At 32.2% G+C, this 20,952-nt stretch overlaps 1 protein-coding gene across 1 annotated transcript in view; it reads left to right on the top strand.

Annotated features, from left to right (window-relative positions):
- LOC111701429 (uncharacterized) overlaps positions 1-20,952 on the top strand; it is a gene marked incomplete in the record, with an annotated part of 99,631 nt that overhangs the window by 5,233 nt on the left and 73,446 nt on the right. The window contains 11 exon segments of the mRNA XM_023472715.1: positions 2,195-2,321; positions 4,543-4,668; positions 5,906-6,000; positions 6,981-7,054; positions 9,688-9,796; positions 11,652-11,712; positions 12,518-12,612; positions 14,210-14,276; positions 16,486-16,565; positions 19,254-19,338; positions 20,368-20,448. Coding sequence (XP_023328483.1) covers positions 2,244-2,321; positions 4,543-4,668; positions 5,906-6,000; positions 6,981-7,054; positions 9,688-9,796; positions 11,652-11,712; positions 12,518-12,612; positions 14,210-14,276; positions 16,486-16,565; positions 19,254-19,338; positions 20,368-20,448 — 951 coding nt within the window.

Below are 20,952 nucleotides of genomic sequence, written 5' to 3'. Positions count from 1 at the left end.
ACATTAGAACATTAGAACATTAGAACATTAGAACATTAGAACATTANGGGGGCTAATGGGGCTTAGCCCCATGTGGACCAGTAAAATCTGTGGTTTTCAAGGGGTTATAAAAAAATTAAGCCCCCCCCCCCATGAAAAAAATCCTGAAGAAGACCTTGATTTAATAAAACAATATAGAACATTGTTAAAACTTTAAATTTTAAAATTTAAAAGTGGGAAAATGAAGTTTTGAAGGCGTATTTGGCTTAATCCTGCTGCTAAAATTCTGCGTCAGATTGTTGATATTTAACTTACGAGCGATGTTGTTGCTAATGCCAAAATAGGCGGATATTTAGTCAACTCACAAAGAAAAATATAAAATCACATTATTTCATTTCCTTGTTAGACAAATCACAGCATTTCTACCATAGATTAATTGAAATAACAGATTGGACACTAAAAGTCGTCTTTTCAAGATTTGAATAAAACTCGTTCACAATAATCCTGAGGCAGAAGCCCAGAGGAGTTTCACGCAGTCGGCGTAGAATTACAAGAAAGAGTCTGTTCTACGCCGACTGCGCAAAACTCCTGCATTAGAAATTTCTTGTTATTCTTCTGATAGAAAAGATGGTTGCTCTGTTTTTTTTGTTTTTTTTTTTTAATGGCATTGCGTTTTTTTGTTCTATCGATTAAATCCTCAAAATTTTTTGATATTTTATCTTTTTTCCCTTGTCTTTTTCTTTTAGCTTTTATTCTTTCTTTGACATTTTTTTAAACTTATATTTTCTTTTTTTTGCCATATTCCATCTAATCATATGAACACAGTTCATGTCGTCATTATATTAAAACATACAAATTTATACAATTATTTGGTTAAGTTTGAAAGAAGTATGATCATCATATCTGTGTTTAAATCTGATAACAGAGCTTATAGATCTTAATCTTTTCTTTTGCTTAACCATTTTTTACTTTACTTTATCATCATCCTTTTTCATAATTGAATTTAAAAAAAAATAGATTTGAAATGGAATTGGAACTGGAACAAAGTAAAAAAAAATCCAAAAGGAGGAGGGAGAACATTAGAACATAGCACCCCCCCCCCCCCTGTACTCGATCTAAACTAATATAACCATTAACCGCTATTTTATTAACAATGTTTGAACCACAGGAGTAGAAAATAGACTTTCATAAATCTAGGCCATTATATATTGGATATTATATACATAATATACAATATATATTGGATATTATATATATATTGGATATTATATATATAATATAAAATATATATTGAATATTATATATATAATATACAATATATATTGGATATGTATATTACTATAGGAATAAAAATCAATGATACAAATATAAAAGATTAATCTTCTCAATATAATCTGGGGAATTGAAGCCATTGGATAATCTGGACTTTCCAGATATATCATCTTTATTCACAATAAACAAAATACGTGCCCGGCAGCTGTAGTTCATGTGAATTTCCGAGCTGGGTCAACCTTTCCAGTCCCAGTTTGTAATGTTTCGCCCGGACATTGGGTAAATAAAGCAGACACTCAATAGGACTAGCCGGTGCAACAAGGTTGACGCGAATAGACTTTAGGTTGAATTTACTTTTACTAAAGGGTCAGAGGTACTTGCGTGGATAGATTATTTCAAAGAAATTGAGTCTCTGTTATTCTTACTGTGAAGAACGAGAAATATGTTATTACTGTGTAGAACCTAAAATAATTTGATGGTTTTAGGTACTTTCCCAAAGACATGTTCTCAACTGCGACTTCCCAAGTGACATTTTCCCAAGTGGTAACTTTCCAAAGGTTAGATAAGGCCTTCTGAGGCGCCACAGGCTTTAAAGGGGCCGATGGGCTAGCTAGGGTGCGGCTAGGATGAGCTAGAGGGTCGAGTGATGCGGCTAGGCCAGACTTGGGAAAATATCTTTGGGAAGTAACCACCTGGGAAAAAGCATTTGGGAAAGTACCTAACATCAATCTTATTACTTTGTAGAGTCTATAATAATAAAATTACTTTGTTGAGTCTTTAATAATAATATTACTTTGTAGAGTCTATAATAATAATATTTCTTTGTAGAGTCTATAATAATAATATTATTTTGTAGAGTCTATAATAATAAAATTACTTTGTTGAGTCTATAATAATAATATTACTTTGTAGAGTCTATAATAATAATAATATTACTTTGTAGAGTCTAGAATGTGGGAGCTAGGTGCAGGGCCTCCCTGCTCTGCCCAACCATGATCGTGTTAGGACCTGCTTCACAGATTCTAGAAGAAACATATTTGGTTAGCATCGAATCCAGAGGATATATACAGGTATACAGTACAGTACAACTGAACTGCAGAACAGTGCGGTAAACATACTTAGTTAGAATCAAATATGCAGGTTCAGTATAATACAGCAAAATCAGTGCAGTACAGTACACATTTGGTCAACATCGAATTCGGAGGATAGATATATGTACAGTACAGTACACCAGAACCATAGAGAATAGAATATATAGAGAGGAATTTACTGAAAAAAAGTGTAAAACGGCCATTTTGTTGTACTGTATCCATACTGCAGGTGTACTTCACATATTTATGCTATATAACCTGTTGGGCCCTGGAATATCATTATATAGAAAATCTAAAATTATTGTTAAAAGAAAACCAAATTATGAAATAGGCTGGTTTCATAATTTACCAATGATTATTCACATAGACTCTAAGCCTTCCACTTTACAAACGATGATTTTCCGTTATAACTATAAATCAAATGATGTTTTTATTCACCTAATTCATTATTAAGTTTATTTAACAGTTTATAAAATTCGAAATTGAAATGGATAGTCTAGGGAACATACTGTATTGATGTACTCTACTGCATATAATTTGCGAACATTTACATGATTTGTACACTTTGAACTCCTCTTTAGACTGAAAGGGACGGAAAAAATTCATACCGAGAGATTCTTTTAATTCCTCTCTATATATTCTATTCTCTATGACTAGAACTCAGAGCCCGAAATTTAAAAGAGTATCGTTGAATGAAACTCCCGAGTTTCCATTTTGGGGTCTTAACATTTAAGTAGATTTTAATTTAAGAGATTCGAAAAAAAGGAGCATATGAAGAAACTAAATAATATAATAATTCATAACAAAAATATTAATATCTACAAAACTACCTAACCCCATTCATGAAACCCGGGTTTCAAAACTGGTTTTTATAACGATACCCTGTCTTAAATTTTGGGCCCAGTGCAGTATATGACATCACAGATCCTTCTAGGACAATGCGTACAGTACAGTGCAGTACAGTAGAGCTCAGTACTGTACATAAAAGTAAAAAGGATTCGCACAGTTACAGTACAGTAACGTAAAGAACAATAAGTAGAGAGAAGTAAAGTTTGGGCATGTAACATTAATCTATATAATAAAACAAGACATTCGTATATATATGTTGCCTTTAGCCGGCCAAACGATTGGACCGATTGGGTTGAATTCTTTTGTGGACACTCTCTGAGGCTGGATGGCCGGGAGGTGTTAAAGGCTAAAAAAAATCGATTTTTTTGAATTAAAAAAATTCGAAAAATTTTCAATTTTTTTTTTCCACAGGTAATGCCGGGCCCTTCAGCTAGTTTTTTTTTATATTTTCGAGTTCACCTAAATATACATATAATGAATGTCAAATTGAATTGAGATACAAACTCTTCATTAAGATTTTGAGTTGACAATCCTAACCGTATCTTTTTTGTCTAAACAGATTAAGTTATTATTCCTTCAGAGCTGAAAACTTTAGAATGGTGCATGGATATCAAGATCATTGCTTGATATCCTCTTTTTATTAATCTCCAGATTATAATAAATGGTTTGTTCTCCTCTTGCTTTTAATCTCCAGAGCTGGAAATTTTTGAATGGTGGATAGTGGGATTAATGCTTAATCTTCTCTTTTTATTAATCTCCAGATTAAATAATGCTTGTTCTCCTCTTGTTATTAATCTCCAGATTAAATAATGCTTGTTCTCCTCTTGTTATTAATCTCCAGATTAAATAATGCTTGTTCTTCTCTTGTTATTAATCTCCAGATTAAATAATGCTTGTTCTCCTCTTGTTATTAATCTCCAGATTAAATAAGGCTTGTTCTTCTCTGGTTATTAATCTCCAGATTAAATAATGCTTGTTCTTCTCTTGTTTTTAATCTCCAGATTAATCAACTGATTGGGATTAAGGATATCCAATTCTAAAGTTCCCAGCTCAGATTAATTAACAGATCGGGATTAAGGATATCCCATTCTTAAGTTTTCAGCTCAGGATATCTTTAAAGTTCAATACAAGTTAGCTATTTTAATGGATTAAGCACTTGATGTTTTGCAAACGAACTATGAACGTTGAGCAGTCCACTGTATATTAATATTTGTCCAAATAAAGAATTTTACTTAGTGAATATCTAAAATCTTATAATTTATTTCTATTGAATGAAAGTAATTGAATTTTTAGCTGATTAATTTTTAAGAAATTCATCCTTTATTAAGAAATTAATTAAATATTATTCCAGGAACCCGAGGAATTAACAGTACCCTACCCTTTCCAACCTCCCCCACCCTCACCCTCTACCCTACCCCCTGGAGAACCTATTAACCTACCCGATCTTATACCTACAGGAGCTGATAGAGATCCACAGGCAGAGAAAATACATTCATTCAGATTAAGGATGTCAATGAAGTTTAATTTTAAAAACAAAATTAAAAGAAGTTTTTTATAAAAATAACTTGCAAAAACTTTGGTAAACTATTTTGTAAACCTGTAGACTTAGTTAAGGCATTTCAGAAATTGTTTTTGTTTCTATATTTTGAGATGACTAAAGTATAGTAAATAAAAAATTCTCTGAACAGAAACATCTGATAGAAATAAAGTTCGTCTTATTCATTTATCGCTAAACTTAAAGTACTCTTAATTCATTAAAAATGGTTTAAAAATAAATTGGAGAATTTTGTGCAAAAGTGATTGTTTGATCATCTATAAACCTTTATTTTGAGAACATAATTGAACAATTTAAATTAAATTTGTTCCAAAAATACTTCTACATTGCGATAGATATTTTATTTTTCCTACATACTTAATTTTAATTCCTATATCTTTGCAACTCAAAGTGTTAGACCTTCATGTTGCAAAGATTTAGGGATTAGAAAATTTAATCTTTTGACAAAAACTCAATTTTTAATTGAACACTGTTAATTGTAGTTTTGTATTGAAATTATAAAAATATATTTTAGCGAACATCACAAAACTAGCTTCCAAAATTTTGCGCTATTTTCTTAATTCACTAAAATAATTTTCGATGTAATTAGAACAATGTCGCGATCGAAATTTTAAAACCCTAGCTCAAGCAGAATCTACAGGCCCTTCTGAATTTCACTTCAAAGTAATATTTGTTTAATTAATCATATTTTTTTTTCTCGCTTTTTCTCTCCTATATTTTTTGTCGGCGAATGCATTTTTCATGAAAAAACGATAAACACAATTTTGTTAATTATAAACCGACACACGATTGCATGTCTGTTCTGTAACCTTGTAATCTCTGCTTACCCTGGGTTCTGTAATCTTGTATTCTCTATGTCCACTGTTTTCCATAATCTTGTATTATCTGTATCCCTTGGTTCTATAATCTTGTATTCTCTGTACCCTGGGTTCTATAATCTTGTATTCTCTGTGTACCCTGTGTTCTATAATTTTGTATTTTCTGTGTCCCATGGGTTCTCTAATCTTGTATTCTCTGTGTGCCCCTTGTGTTCTGTAGTCTTGTATTCTCTGTGTCCCTGTGTTCTGTAATCTTGTATTCTCTGTATCCCTGTGTTCTGTAATCTTGTATTCTCTGTATCCCTGTGTTCTGTAATCTTGTATTCTCTGTGTCCCTGCAGGCATCACACCCAGTGATCTTCTGTAAACCTAAAACTAAACACGAAGGAAGAATTGAACTAACTGTAGATATGGGTCATCAAGGTCTTCATATCAGGTAAAAAAACTTAATTAAAGGGACATTCAAGTGACATTTAGTACCTTTTCCTAAAATTAAAAACTCCTGAGCTGGAAACTTTAGAATTGGATACCCTTAATCCAGATAGCTTAATCTGAATATCCACTGTGGAAACTTTTGATTTTCTTAATCCTCTCATTTGGTACACTCAGATTGGTAGAATTCTAGGCACTTTAGTGGATAAAGATTATGATAATCTGGAGATTAACAAAAAGAGGAGATCAAGTATTGATCTCGATATCCAAGACTCTAAAGTTTTCAGCTCTGGACTACATATTTTTAATTTCAAGCATGTTAGGTCCCACACAAAATTTGGGCCCGATCGGTTAAACCGTTTTGACGTTTATTGAATACAGACAGACAGACAAGCAAAGTATATATATTATATAGAACAAAAATACCTTATTAACAGTTGTATATTTTAAACCAATGTACGAAGATAAAGATATAAATAGATATATATTCAATTTCCTTTCATCCCACGTTTAAGGAGAACTGCAATTTAAAGTTTTGTTCGAAAGGGTAACTAATTGTTTTGCGCTAAGCACCCGAGATTTAATGATTCTGTCAATATTCCAGAAAGCTGTGACTTTCGATCACAATTTGACCCATTAAACATCATTTTTTAGCCTTTTTTCTAAAATTCTTTTATGCCGGCATCTGCATTTTGAATGAACAAGCATAGAATAAACAAATCCGTAAGGTAAAATAATGTTGAATTTTATTCCAAAAACGTTTTATTTCAATATAAGAACTGAATGCTGCTCACTCTGGTTAGTCCGGGGTGAATTCTTCGTATTTGTAAATCTTGAAATGTTGAAGTTAACATGAAGTTAGGTAGACAGTTGGGGGGGGGGGGGATGCCCGGCTGCCCCCCCCTTTATTCACAGTTAGTTATAAAAAAACTCAATCCCCCTATCATTAGTTCTACACTGTTCAAAACTATTTTTTTATTGTAGGGATCTTGTTCATCCCGTTCTTAGTGAACCCTTGAGAAACCAGCAACAAACTACATTCAAAATTGTTAAACTTGGTAAGTAGTATTTAAAGGTTCCAAGCTCTCACCCCGAAAATCAATAAGAATATTGGCAATTACGTTCTAAAAACTAAAACTAAAAACCAGTGCTTTAATGTCCTAAAATTTAGATGGTTATCCATAGGGCTACAACATATAAAAGTGAGTTAGAGCCAAGGAGTATGAAATACCATATGATTATGCATGCTTTAAGAAATATTCAGAATAGGTTATTGTATACGCAGTAATTGTAACATCAGACAAGTATTTCTTATTTTAATGGAGTACCAGTCTGCAAAGCATGTATAATGATATGGTAGGGCGGGCCACGTCAGTTATTTCTCCCTTCTATTCCGTACTTCTTGGTTAGAGCGGTAAAATTAAAGCCCAAGCCGTTCCGACACTTCAAAGTCGATCCTGTCTTTAAAATTACTGAAACTGTTCTTATCAGGCTAAATCTATGTGTCTGTGTGATGGAACTATGAACTGAGGTTTAGAATGAGTTACAGACATAAGATTGAAATCTAAATAATAAAACAAGACATTCGTATATATGTGTGTTCCCTGTAGCCGGCCAAACGGCTGGACCGATTGGGCTGAATTTTTTTTTTTTACACTCATGGGTGGCCGGGGGGTTGTTGTAAGCTAAACAAAAAAATTTTCGAAAATTTTGTTTTCAACATTTTTTTTCCACGGGCAACACCGGGCTCTTCAGGTAGTAATAAATAAAATCAGATGCAATACTAATCCAGCATACAAACATACACCCTTTTATTTATTTTATAAAGTTTTTATTTATTTCACATTTCAAAGTAGATGATTTTCGTGGCTGCACAATCAAACATTTATAGGGATCGTATTTAACATTAACATTTTTGCGGAATTTCCTATTTTGATCAGTAGATTTTCAAAACATAAAATAAAGTGAAACTTTTATGGGCCATTATCTCAATTATTCTGCGCTGCAGCATTTTAACAAAAATTCTAAGTGAATGGAGTCTTTGCCACAACCTCAAGTTTTCTAATCATCTTTGCAACTTGATGGTGTAAACCTTTGAAATTCTGAACTTAGATTATTTGATCGAAGAGAAGTAAAAAATATCAAAAGTCTACGACATTGTGTTTCAAAGAAAAAAGAGTTATAAAACTAGAGTTTGTGGCAAAAACTCAATTCTTTTATGAATAATTATTAAAATAAAAACTTTGCCAACATTTCCAATATACTTTGAGAATCCTCAATAGAAACCTTCAATTGCGCAGGAAAATATTAAGATAATGAATTGTTAAATTTTGGAGAAATGAATTTTGAGAAAATAAAATGAAGGGTGCAGTTAGTGTCTCGTTAAATATGATTTATAAGTATGAAAACCAGAACTAAAAACTTTTGAAAAGATAGAACCTATTCAAAACATTGAGATTATAAAATTGGATAAAATATAATAATGTAACATCCGATTTTATAAATCAAATACGAAACAAGTAAAAACTGTAACAATGCAGATTATTAATCACTACTTCAGTTCCATATTTACTATGGGAGTGGGACCCCCTGTGTCATGTGGATTATTTGATAATTGACTATAAACTACAATATATATTAGAATATTTGAATATTGATAATAAATTACAAATACAATATTTATTGTAGAATATCTAAATGTTCAGTATATACTAATGAAAATACCTGGAAGGTTTAAAGAGCCCTCAACAATTTGATGATGCTTAGATTTGGTTCTGAGTTCCTGAGTCAGAATTTTGATTTAAAGATTAATATTTTTCTTTCTTTCTTCTCTTTAGATCCTGTTCCTTTCTTTTTGTATCCTCTCGACAATTATCTTAAAATATTTTTTTTTCAACATTTAAAAAAAAAATTTTTTAATGGGCAACGCCGGGCCCTTCAGCTTGTATTGTATATTTTAATGATCCTGCAGGTTCTTAAATTCGGAAATACTGCAACTTTGATTTAGCGAAAAATCGCAATTTTTTTTTTGTTGAAATACCAGGAAGAAAGATGGTTTTTAGGTTGAAATATCAAAGGTTTACACCAAAGAAAAAGGTTTAGAAAATGTAAGTTTGTGGCAAAAACTCAATTCCTTTAGTAAAGATAAGTTGAATATCAGTGCTAAATTACAATATTTATTGATTTCTGTATATAAATTTATAAAGTATTTATAGCTTTGGGAACCCGGCGCTGCCTAGGTTGCTTATTGTTACTACCGCCGTTTACCCGCACTTAGTCGATTTTACCGGGAAACAAAATTTCACTATTTAAGTCAATTCACTCAACTTAGACTCTTAACACCTAACGAAGAACATTCCCGGGCTTCTTCCGAGTTCCAAAATAAAAATTTCACGTGGTTCATGAGTTATGATCGGACATCCAAACAAAAAAGAAAGAAATAACTACTTTATATTTATAGCTGTTTTCTCCGTTTGTCTGTATTATTTGTTTACCGAGGGGAGGAAGGCCAACCACACCAATATCTTGTCCGAGCAACATATTCTCCTCAATTTCTCGTAAAAGCCACCTCAAAATCCTCGAGCATGCAATTTTAAAATAGGACGCACAACTCAGATTCCTGAATTGAAAAGTCTAAAAACGAATTTGAAAATGATGCACATCAATGGATAGTGATATTACTATTTTTCAGTGAGTGACTTCAACCACCAGCTCTCTAAGATCCATGAGCAGTTTGCTGAAGACAGTGCTCTTCTTGTGGAAGAGTTTAGGAAAAGGACTTCTGATATTCTGAATGACGGGTTTGTATATAGATTATCAGAGGTCGGAATTGATGTGTGGAGTATCGTTGGTATTGAACGCTTGATCTCGTCGATATTCAATGGGGGAGCTTTTAAATTTGATGATTTATACTCATATTAAGAATCCCAAGACTTACATTACAAAGGTTCTAACTTCAGAAATATTGTTTTTAATGTTACTTAGAAATGTAGGAGATTCTTTTTTATCTCTTAAAGGGAGTGTTCGCGAAAAATGAAAGGGGGTATAGGCTTACGGCGATAAATAATCGCTTTTGATCGTTACTAGTCTTGCTTCTATCTGTTGCGTCTAAAGCGACGTTTTTTCCGCTAGGTGTCTCTGACACGTGCAAGTCATTCAAAGCATCGAGAGCAGAGACACCTGGCGACCAACTATTAAGTGCATTGTATACAAAACAAATAAACATATCATGAAATACTAACTATATACGAATGCGTCGAAAAATAATCGATGACAGTAGGTGGTAATATCTGGATGATTTGTTTGAAATTAAATTAATATTTAACAATACGAGTCGTATATTGCAACTTTCTCAATTTATATGGACATTACGTTCTTCAGTATAAGTCGTTTTTAACAATTTTCTCCTTATAGACGCAAAAGATAGAAGGAAGAATAGTAGCGATCAAAAGCGCTTATTTTTCGCCGTGAGCCTCTACCCCCTTTCATTTTTCGCGAACACTCCCTTTTATAAATTAACATTTTCAGTATTAGCTCTCTTTTACAAGTTTAATAGATATTTTTTTTAGTTTTCTTTGAAAAGAATCTATTTAAGTTATATATTATTGGAACTTTCAGAGTTTTATTTAACCCTATCCCTGCTGGGGTACTTGAAAACCAGGATACGCTGGGGATCAATTTGACCCCCCCCCTCTAAATCCCATTTTTTATGTCAAATATGACAAATGATACATCATTAGAAAGCTCTTGTGCTCTACTTTTAGAATCTGCAAACAATTTTGCAAATTTGCGAAAATTGAATTTTTTATCGCAAAATCTAGTTTTATAGTAAAAATGTTTGCAAAAAAAAAATTTGTCCAAAAAATGAAAAATTATACATTTTTTAAAAGCCCTTGACCATGCCATTTCAAATATGCAAAATTTAAGTTATATATTATTGGAACTTTCAGAGGTTTATTTAAGTTATATATTATTGGAACTCTCAGAGTTTTATTTAAGTTATATATTATTGGAACTCTCAGAGCTTTATTTAAGTTATATATTATTGGAATTCTCAGAGTTTTATTTAAGTTAAATATTATTGGAACTCTCAGAGGTTTATTGAAACCAGTTCTTCTTGGGCGGAATTTGTAAACAAGAATAGATACATCAGGGATCGTTTAGTATTCGGGGAGGTTAAAAGCATTTAATTTTGATAATTTTGATAATTCACATATTAGTTTCCTATGATCAGAATATTTCATTGATTTTATATGTGAAAGATGGATCCCATGTCAGGCTGTGACACCCGTCTTGTGTTTACATTACCGCCCAGGGACAGTACACTGCAGTACAAAAGATGCGTACACCTCTGAAATAACTTCCCTTGCATTATAACCTTGAGTTTGACGTTTTTTACTATGGCCCTGATCTATATATACTCATTATCAATATCTTTCTTTTTAAGCTATCATAACATTATGATTGTATCGAAGAGATTTCGAAATAATAAATTTATTGTAAAACATTATGAATAGAGTGTTTGTGATAAAAAATAGATGAAATTTTGCTAATATTCTATTACAACAAAACGCTTGGGATTTAAAAATGTTTATAGTATAGTTCGACATTTTGAACAACAAGTTAGTATTCTTCAGTACAAATCTATCTATTCAGGCCTCGATCTAACAGTTCGATATCAATCAGCTGGGAACAATGGATGGCCGACGTTCTTCAGGTCTAATAATTATTTGAATAAATTAGAATTAAGAGGCCAAAACTATTGCACCCTAAAAACAATCAGTTTAGCGGTTCCTTCCTTTCCCTCTTTACGGTTCAACCTTTGAAGTTGGATACCATTCACTGCAGCCATTCACTGGTTAGACTTTGCCAGGGATTATACAGTTTCCCAACTTAAAATTAGCAATTAGGTACTGTACACTGCACTGTACACTGTACTGTACGCTGTACTGTACACTGTACTGTACACTGTACTGTACACTGTACTGTACATTGTGCTGTACACTGTAGTGTACACTGTACTGTACACTGTACTGTACACTGTACTGTACACTGTACTGTACACTGTACTGTACACTGTACTGTACACTGTACTGTACACTGTACTTTATACTGTACTGTACACTGTACTGCACACTGTACTCTGTACTCTACACTGTACTGTACACTGTACTGTACACTTACTGCACACTGTACTCTACACTGTACTGTACACTGTACTGTAAACTGTACTGTACACTGTACTGTACACTGTACTCTACACTGTACTGTACACTGTACAGTGTACTGTACTGTACACTGTACTGTACACGGTACTGTACACTGTACTCTACACTGTACTGTACACTGTACTGTACACTGTACTGTACACTGTACTGTACACTGTACTCTACACTGTACTTTACACTGTACTGTATATTGTACTGTACACTGTACTGTACACTGTACTGTACACTGTACTCTACACTGTACTGTACGCTGTACTGTACATTGTACTGTACACTGTACTGTACACTTTTCAGGATTCTTCTTGTCACACTGAGATCGCCAGTACCTTAAGTCGTTCCGTGGCAAGAACTCTTCTAGAGAAAACTTTTCATATGAAGATACAATCAAGGTAAGAAATATATTCAATATTTAGTATTAAGTATTCCATTACTAGTTTTTTTATTCCGTATTTTTACTGTTTCAGTTTTCAATGTTCAGTAATCCACCACTAGTTATCTCTATTTTGTATTCTGTATTCTGTATTCCATAATACCATACTAGGTTTCTGTATTCTGTATTTCATAATACTATGGGTTTCTGTATTCTGTATTCCATAATACTATATTAGGTTTCTGTATTCTGTATGCCAGAATACTATGGGTTTCTGTATTCTGTATTCCATAATACTATATTAGGTTTCTGTATTCTGTATGCCAGAATACTAATACTATGGGTTTCTGTATTCTGTATTCCATAATACTATATTAGGTTTCTGTATTCTGTATGCCAGAATACTATGGGTTTCTGTATTCTGTATTCCATAATACTATATTAGGTTTCTGTATTCTGTATGCCAGAATACTATACTAGGTTTCTGTATTCTGTATTCCATAATACTATTTTAGGTTTCTGTATACTGTATTCCATATTACTTTATTAGGTTTCTGTATTCTGTATGCCTGAATACTATACTAGGTATCTGTATTCTGTATTCCATATTACTAGTTTTCCGTATTCCATGTTACTGTTCTGTATACTGTTTTTTTCCTGTTTCAGTTTTCCAGTATTTAGTTTTCCATTTCTAGATTTCTGCAATTCTGTATTTTTGCTGTTTCAGTTGTTAAAAATTAGTTTCCATTCTTCTATATTTCAATGGGCTGAATAAAAGGATTAAAATTTTAAATTTTACTCCGAACCTTAATTCTATATTTGTTTCTCAATGTGTATAAGATTATAAAATGGATATATGATTGGTATTTGAGTCTGGGGTGCCTGAATATTTTAAAATTCCAAAGACCAAGGCTAATTGCTAACTTTACTTATTTTCCTAGCTTCTAATAAAAAGTTTGTCTTAAATTCCAAGGCGGCAGGATTGGATAAAATTAACAATATCAACTGTACAGTACAGTGTTCAGTGTACAGTACAGTGTACAGTGTACAGTACACTGTACACTGTACTGTATTAGATAAAATTAACAATATCAAATATTTCTTTTTAATGAACAAAAATTGAAACTTTTGTTTGAATGTTGTTAATCTTGAATGCTTGATCTCGAGATCCAATTTGGGCACTTCAAAATCTGATCAATTAAATTATTCCGGACATAAGATGGAAATCAGTGCTTATTATTTATTATAATAATATTTGCAAATATTATATCATAATTGCAAATATAATATAATATTCGCAAATATAATATAATATTTGCAAATAAAATATAATATTTGCAAATATAATATAATATTTGCAAATATAATATAATATTTGCAAAATCATATTATGAATTTGGAAATGATAGATAAAGGGGCAAAATGAAAAATTGTCCATCACATGTTTTTTTCATCCATTATGATAATTTCCCGCTAAAAATCAATTTCTTTTTCCTCAGAGGGGGGGGGGGAGAAATAATACATAACACCCCTGTAAAAAACCTCAATGTCAAGTAGTCAATAGAAATAGTTTTCAGCTTTAGATGAATTCATGAAACTAATAAATCTATTTTTAGAAAAGTGTTTAGTCAGAGGGAGAGTTATGAAAGCATTATAGCGGAGAACGAAGATAAACTTTCCAAGGTTCACTTTTTTTAATAATCTTGAAGGAAACACAGACGTCGATACAGCCATCTCGTGCAATTCGCAAACAGAAGTGGGAAAAAGTGACTTTTAGATTTAAGCTATAATTTTAAAAATACCAATGAGCACGAGACTCAGCATTTGTTGAGTGTAAATAGACGCAATTCACTAAATTAGTGATTTAATAATTGTATTGTAAAATTATTTACTTTTAACAACATTAAATACAGATTGGTATTGCTATAATGTCGTCTTCCTATTCTATTGTTTTCCGGTTATCGCTGTATAAGTCATACACGGGCAGCCGTAGTACATTTGGATTTCCGAGCCGGGTCAACCTTTCCGTTTGTACTGTACCTAGCTCTATGGACAGGACTAGCCGGTACAACAAGGTTGACGCGGTCAGACTTTATGCTTCATATAGGTTGAATTTACTTTTACTAAAGGGGCAGATTTGCGTGCATACTCATTAAATATCATTGCAACCGTATTTCGCATATCTTTGATATTTCTACCTTTTATGAAATCTGCTATTGATCAAACGGTTAAAGTTTGTAAAATCAAAGGTTTACACCATCAGGTCACATTGATCCTTTAGTTACATTGATCCTTTAGTTACATCAATTTTCAAGACTGTAAAGTTGTACAACGCCCTGGACTTGATGCTACCTAGCGTTCTCACAACTTTGTTTTGTAGCCCTAGATATGAGTAATTTAGAGTTATAAAACTGTTGTTTCAGCTTAAAGGAACCGTTCAGTTATTTGGGTATTTTCTCCGGCCACAGTTGTCACAGAGAAGTAAGACTAATACCAATCAACAGCGAATAGGCTGTTCAGTCTACCCTAAAATTACCCAAATAAGTGAGTGAAGTTAAAGAATAAACTCTCATACATTTTACGTGAGAACTTTGTATCACTGTCAGGATAAAAAGATGATGACACAAAATGTGCAATTTCCGTCCAAGTAAAACAAAAAATATTATCTTGACCAAGAATGGAATTTTATTGAACCCTGTAAAATTTGAAACAAAATATAAAAGATTTTTTCTTTTCTGTTGCATCAAATTCAAAAGTACTTTATTTAAACTGTAAATCCAATACCTAAATTAGAATTAAAATGTAACAGATCAAAAGAAGTCATTTCCAATTCATTTTAATGATTTAACATTTAAACTTGAGGGAATTAAAACTAAAATACTGAATCAGCGGCCCTTTAGTTTGCTCTAAAATACTGAATCAGGGGCCCTTCAGTTTGCTCTAAAATACTGAATCAGGGGTTCTTCAGTTTGCTCTAAAATACTGAGTCAGGGAACCTTCAGTTTGCTCTAAAATACTGAATCAGGGACCCTTCAGTTTGCTTTAAAATACTGAATCAGGGGCCCTTCAGTTTGCTCTAAAATACTGAATCAGGGGCCCTTCAGTTTGCTCTAAAATACTGAATCAAGGGCCCTTCAGTTTGCTCTCTAAAATACTGAATCAGGGACCCTTCAGTTTGCTCTAAAGTACTGAATCAAGAGCCCTTCAGTTTGCTCTAAAATACTGAATCAGGGGCCCTTCAGTTTGCTCTAAAAGAAATACTTGGCATTAATATTTTCTCATTCTCATCTGACATACATCTTTGGATTTATTTGGACTTCTCTGGGACCAAGTCACAGTCTAAAAACGTCACAGCAAAGTGTACGGAAACCCTATTGCCCCCTCCTTGTGTTCAATTCTTCTTGATAATGATGATAAATCAGGGATAAGGTAAGGAGGGGGTGATGAAGTTTAAGGGAAAGGGAGAGTATTCAGCGGAAGGTTTGGAGCAGAGGGTAACATATGTTATTAAAATCATGTTTATGTACAGAATGTTAGGGGGAAGAAGATAGTAAAGTCTAAGTTTAGACACAGTTTTCTTTTTTACATATATAACTTGCATAACTATCTAAATAGATCTTGGCGACTTTTCTTTTAAACGATTTTGCAGATTTAGTTTCTTTAAGCTCAAATTAAATCAATCGATTCCATATTTTTGGAAGTATAGCCGAGGGAAAACATTCTATCGTTTCAACTTAATCTAATAGAATTCATAGTTTTAAATATCTAAGGTCTACAACATTGCAAAGATAAGGGGACTGAAAAATTAGAGTTTGTGACAAAGAGTAAATTCCTTAAGCAATAATATTTTAATTAAAAAAGTTTCTAAACATAAAATTAAAATTATGATTAGGTGCATGGAGATTATCTGAACTCCTGGTCCAACCATGTAGAAAACCAGTCCCCAGCATCCTTAGCTGCATATTTAGAAAGGTTAGTTGCATATAAACTTAATAATTGAAAAATGTTAACAAAAAAACGAGAGTCCAACGAATTTTAGAAGTAAAGTATTTTAAAAAAGAGGGAACTGCAACTTTATCAAAATGAATTTTTAAGAAAAAATTAGTTGCTAAAAAATATCCAAAATAATATTAAAAGGATATTACTCATTTCAGAACTGTAAACTTCAAAAAAGAAATTGATTATTCGCTACACATACCTATATCTTTGCAACCTAATGTCGTAGGATTTAGACGCTCGAAACATCAAACTTTGATCAATAAGTCTATAAGGTTGAAATTTCAAAATGATAACATCATCAGATTCCAAAGATTTAGGGATTCAAAAATTAAACTTTTTGGCAAGTCTTTTATTTCTTTAAAAGGAGTGACCGGCTATGTAAGGTAGTTGAACTGAGTATGCAATGTTGTGGAAAACTTCTTACGGATTCATTTGAGACATATTAAACTTTTTAAAAATCTGTAAATTCTGAGTTTGAGCACAAATTCGACGTTCAAAACTACTACTTTGGGGGTTGATCCGTGGATTGTAAACAACTGGGGCGGAGTAAGATGGCCAGCCTTATAAAATCATTATCTACTGATTGCTATATTGAGTTAAAATAATATAGATTCTTTACTGTTAAATGTAATCCTCCCTTATCTTCCCAATTTACGTCTAAATCCCTTGAAGGATTTCTAAAAATTTAAAAATCTAATCTTATCTTTTACACAATTAGAAAAATCGATGTCTCTAAGTTAGAAAATTGTTTTGGAATTTGTATATTTAAAGTTTAAGATATCTTGTCACATTCCACAACAGTAATCAATATAAGGCTTGTTCACTGTTCACTGTCGGCTTTAAATGTCACGTTCGTAGTGTTTACCAAGGTTTCATAGTTTTTAGCTTTTTTAACTTCTTCTTTAATATGGGGTTTACTGTATATTCTGTTTTGCATTCATTCACATTGGTTTATATATATTCTGTTTTGCATTCATTCACATTGGTTTATATATATTCTGTTTTGCATTCATTCACATAGGTTTATATATATATTCTGTTTTACATTCATTTACATAGGTTTATATATATTCTGTTTTGCATTCATTCACATTGGTTTATATATATATTCTGTTTTGCATTCATTCAAATTGGTTTATATATATATTCAGATTTTTTTATACTAACCGACAGTAATCTTGACCTCCTAAAAATTCCTTATAGTCCAAGAATTAAAGAATTTTTTGAAACAGCTCTTGGTAATGGTTTTCTAAATGTCATTACAAAGTCAACCCATTTTACTGATTCCAATTTCTCTCTGATTGATCAAATATTTACTAATATTAATGCTTCTAAGTTTGATGCTGGTGTTATTGTTAATCGTATCTCAGATCATTTCATGACATTCTCCGAAATACCTGTTAAGCGCGTAAGCAATATAAACAAACTTACTAAGCATAGAAATTTTTCCCAAGTTAACATTTTAGCCTTTAAAAATGCTCTTCAGAGTTTAAGTTGGGATAATGTACTTAGCTTAGACGAAGTCGACCTAGCTGACTCAGCTTTTAATGATATATTCTCTTCAATGTTTGATATTTACTTTCCTGAGGTTACATCCAAATTTAACCGCAAGATTCATAAGTTACAAGGTTTCATGACTCAGGGCTTACTTGTTTCTCGATCTAAAAAACTTTATCTTGGTAAAATTGCTTTAGTCAATCCTGAGCCAGTTAATAAGGTTAATTACCAAAATTATCGTAAGCTTTACAATAAACTTATTCGCCTTAGTAAAAAACTTTAGTATGAGAGTAAACTGTTGGAGAACCAGAGCAATCCTAAAAAAACTTGGCAATTTTTGAATGAAATCATTGGTAGAAAGTCTGCTAAAGGTGATCATATTGAAACAATAAACCTAGATGGGGTTCAAATAAATGGTTCGGTTGAAATTGCCAATTCTTTTAATAATTTCTTTTCCAACATCGGTAAATCCATTGCTGAGAACTTACCCGCTACTGATTCAAATCCTGAAACTTACTTAAATGAGTTCTCTGGCTCGGATTTCACTTTTACTGATCTTACTCCAAGTCTAGTTGAGGAAAAAATTCAAAACTTAGAATCTAAATCTACTAAGGATATTGATAATATTAGTACTTGTCTTATTAAATCAGTTGCTTCAGAAATCAGTAAACCCTTGTCTCATATATTTAACTTATCTCTTAAGTCTGGTATTTTTCCTAACTCTTATAAACTAGCCCGTGTTGTACCTATATTTAAAGCTGGTGCCATAGATAATTTGAGTAATTTTCGTCCCATATCCTGCCTTCCTACTCTGAGTAAAATTCTTGAAAAAATTGTTGTTTCTCAACTAAATAATTTCCTAAACCTTAATTCTATTATTTTATGAAAACCTGGCCCCCCCAGATTAATTTTCCCTCACGAGGATTATACTTTTCTATGTGATATTTATATTGTATAAAATCTAATCTTCGTGCAATAAATATTTGATTTGATTTGATTTGATTTGATATTCTGTTTTGCATTCAATCACATAGGTTTATATATATTCTGTTTTGCATTCATTCACATTGGTTTATATATATTCTGTTTTGCGTTCATTCACATAGGTTTATCTATTCTGTTTTGCTTTCATTCACATAGGTTTATATATATACTGTTTTGCAGGCATAATAATTACGCCCAGCAGGTTCACTTCACGAATGCAGTGATAGATCAGTACTATGGAGAGAACCTCCCTCATCTTCTCCAGGTACTAGGTTTAATATGAGTTCTTCTTCTCCAGGTACCAGGCTTAACAGGAGGGATATCTTCTCCAGGACCAGGTTTAACAGGAGGGATATCTTCTCCAGGTACCAGGTTTAACAGGATGTTTATCTTCTCCAGGTACCAGGTTTAACAGGAGGCTTATCTTCTCCAGGTACCAGGTTTAACAGGGGGATATCTTCTCCAGATACCATGTTTAAACATGAGTACCTCTATAATAACACAATCTGTAATACAAAGAATACTATCTGCATAATCCTTTGTAAATAAGAGAAAAGGAAACTAATTAGGGTTGATGAAACTCTAGTTTCAGGTCCAATTAAAGTTCAGAAAAGATTTTCCTGTTTTTACATCAACTCATTGTTTAAAGTTTGCTCAGATAATTCATCTCAAGATTAGATTTAAACATCTGTCTTTTTATCCTGTTAGATATGTGTATCTGGGATGGATCAAGGATAGGGTTTAGTTTGTATCAAGGGTAGGTTTTAAGTACAGGATTTTAGGGTATAGTTTGTATCGAGGATAGGGTTTAAGTACAGGATGTTAGGGTTTAATTTGTATCAAGGATAGGTTCTAATTACAGGATTTTAGAGTACAGTTTGTATCAATAATAGGGTTTAGGTACAGGATGTTAGAGTTTAGTTTGTATCAAGGATAGGGTTTAAGTACAGGATTTTAGGGTATAGTTTGTTTCGAGGATAGGGTTTAATTACAGGATGATAGGGTTTAGTTTGTATCAAGGGTAGGGTTTAAGTACAGGATTTCAGGGTATATTTTGTATCGAGGATAGGGTTTAAGTAAAGGATTTTAGGGTATAGTTTGTATCAAGGATAGGGTTTAAGTACAGGATGTTAGTGTTTAGTTTGTATCAAGGCAAGGGTAGGGTTTAGTTTGTATCAAGGATATGGTTTAAGACCATGATGTTAAGGTTTTATTTGTATCAAGGATAGGGTTTAAGTAATCTAGAAAGATTTTTATTTTTTAATTATTTTTTATTACTTTTTTATTATTTTAGGAATTGGACGATGTTTATACAGATGTATCTGGGGTATTTGTGGACTGTTTAGTTGAAGGATCATCTACTATTGCGCAGAAGGTTTTCATTCATTCATTCAATCATTCATCCTTCCTTCCTTTCACCTAGCTTTTCATTCTTTAAATTATAAACTCATCCTTTCATTATCTCATCATTGCATGATTACATCCAGTCATCCATCCATACATCCATCCTTTTTTTTCACCAATTCATTATTTTTCTAGATACATGATTTGACATTAGTTTATTGTAAAATATACAGTGAATCCCAGATATATGAATACATAGCAAGAGTTGTTTATAATGTCGTATTACATATTTAAGATTAAATGCCACGGAAAAATTAGTTTAATATTAATAAATCAATTGCATACATATTTCAGGGCTATTAGATTTACCTCGAATTAAAAATAAAAAGAAGTTTCTATAGAATTATCAAAAAACTTATGACGGTCTATGTAGTCATATATCTGGGATACACTGTATCTTGAAAAATTGATGATAAAAACCTTCAATTGATTAAAGAATATCTTCCACTTTTTACCCACACAGGATGAGACTGTA

The sequence above is a fragment of the Eurytemora carolleeae genome, unplaced genomic scaffold (genome assembly GCF_000591075.1).
Source record: "Eurytemora carolleeae unplaced genomic scaffold, Eaff_2.0 scaffold26, whole genome shotgun sequence".
Classification (NCBI taxonomy): Eukaryota; Metazoa; Arthropoda; class Copepoda; order Calanoida; family Temoridae; genus Eurytemora; species Eurytemora carolleeae.
The sequence above is the reverse complement of the archived record's forward strand: the minus strand, read 5'-3'. Positions and strand labels throughout refer to the sequence as shown.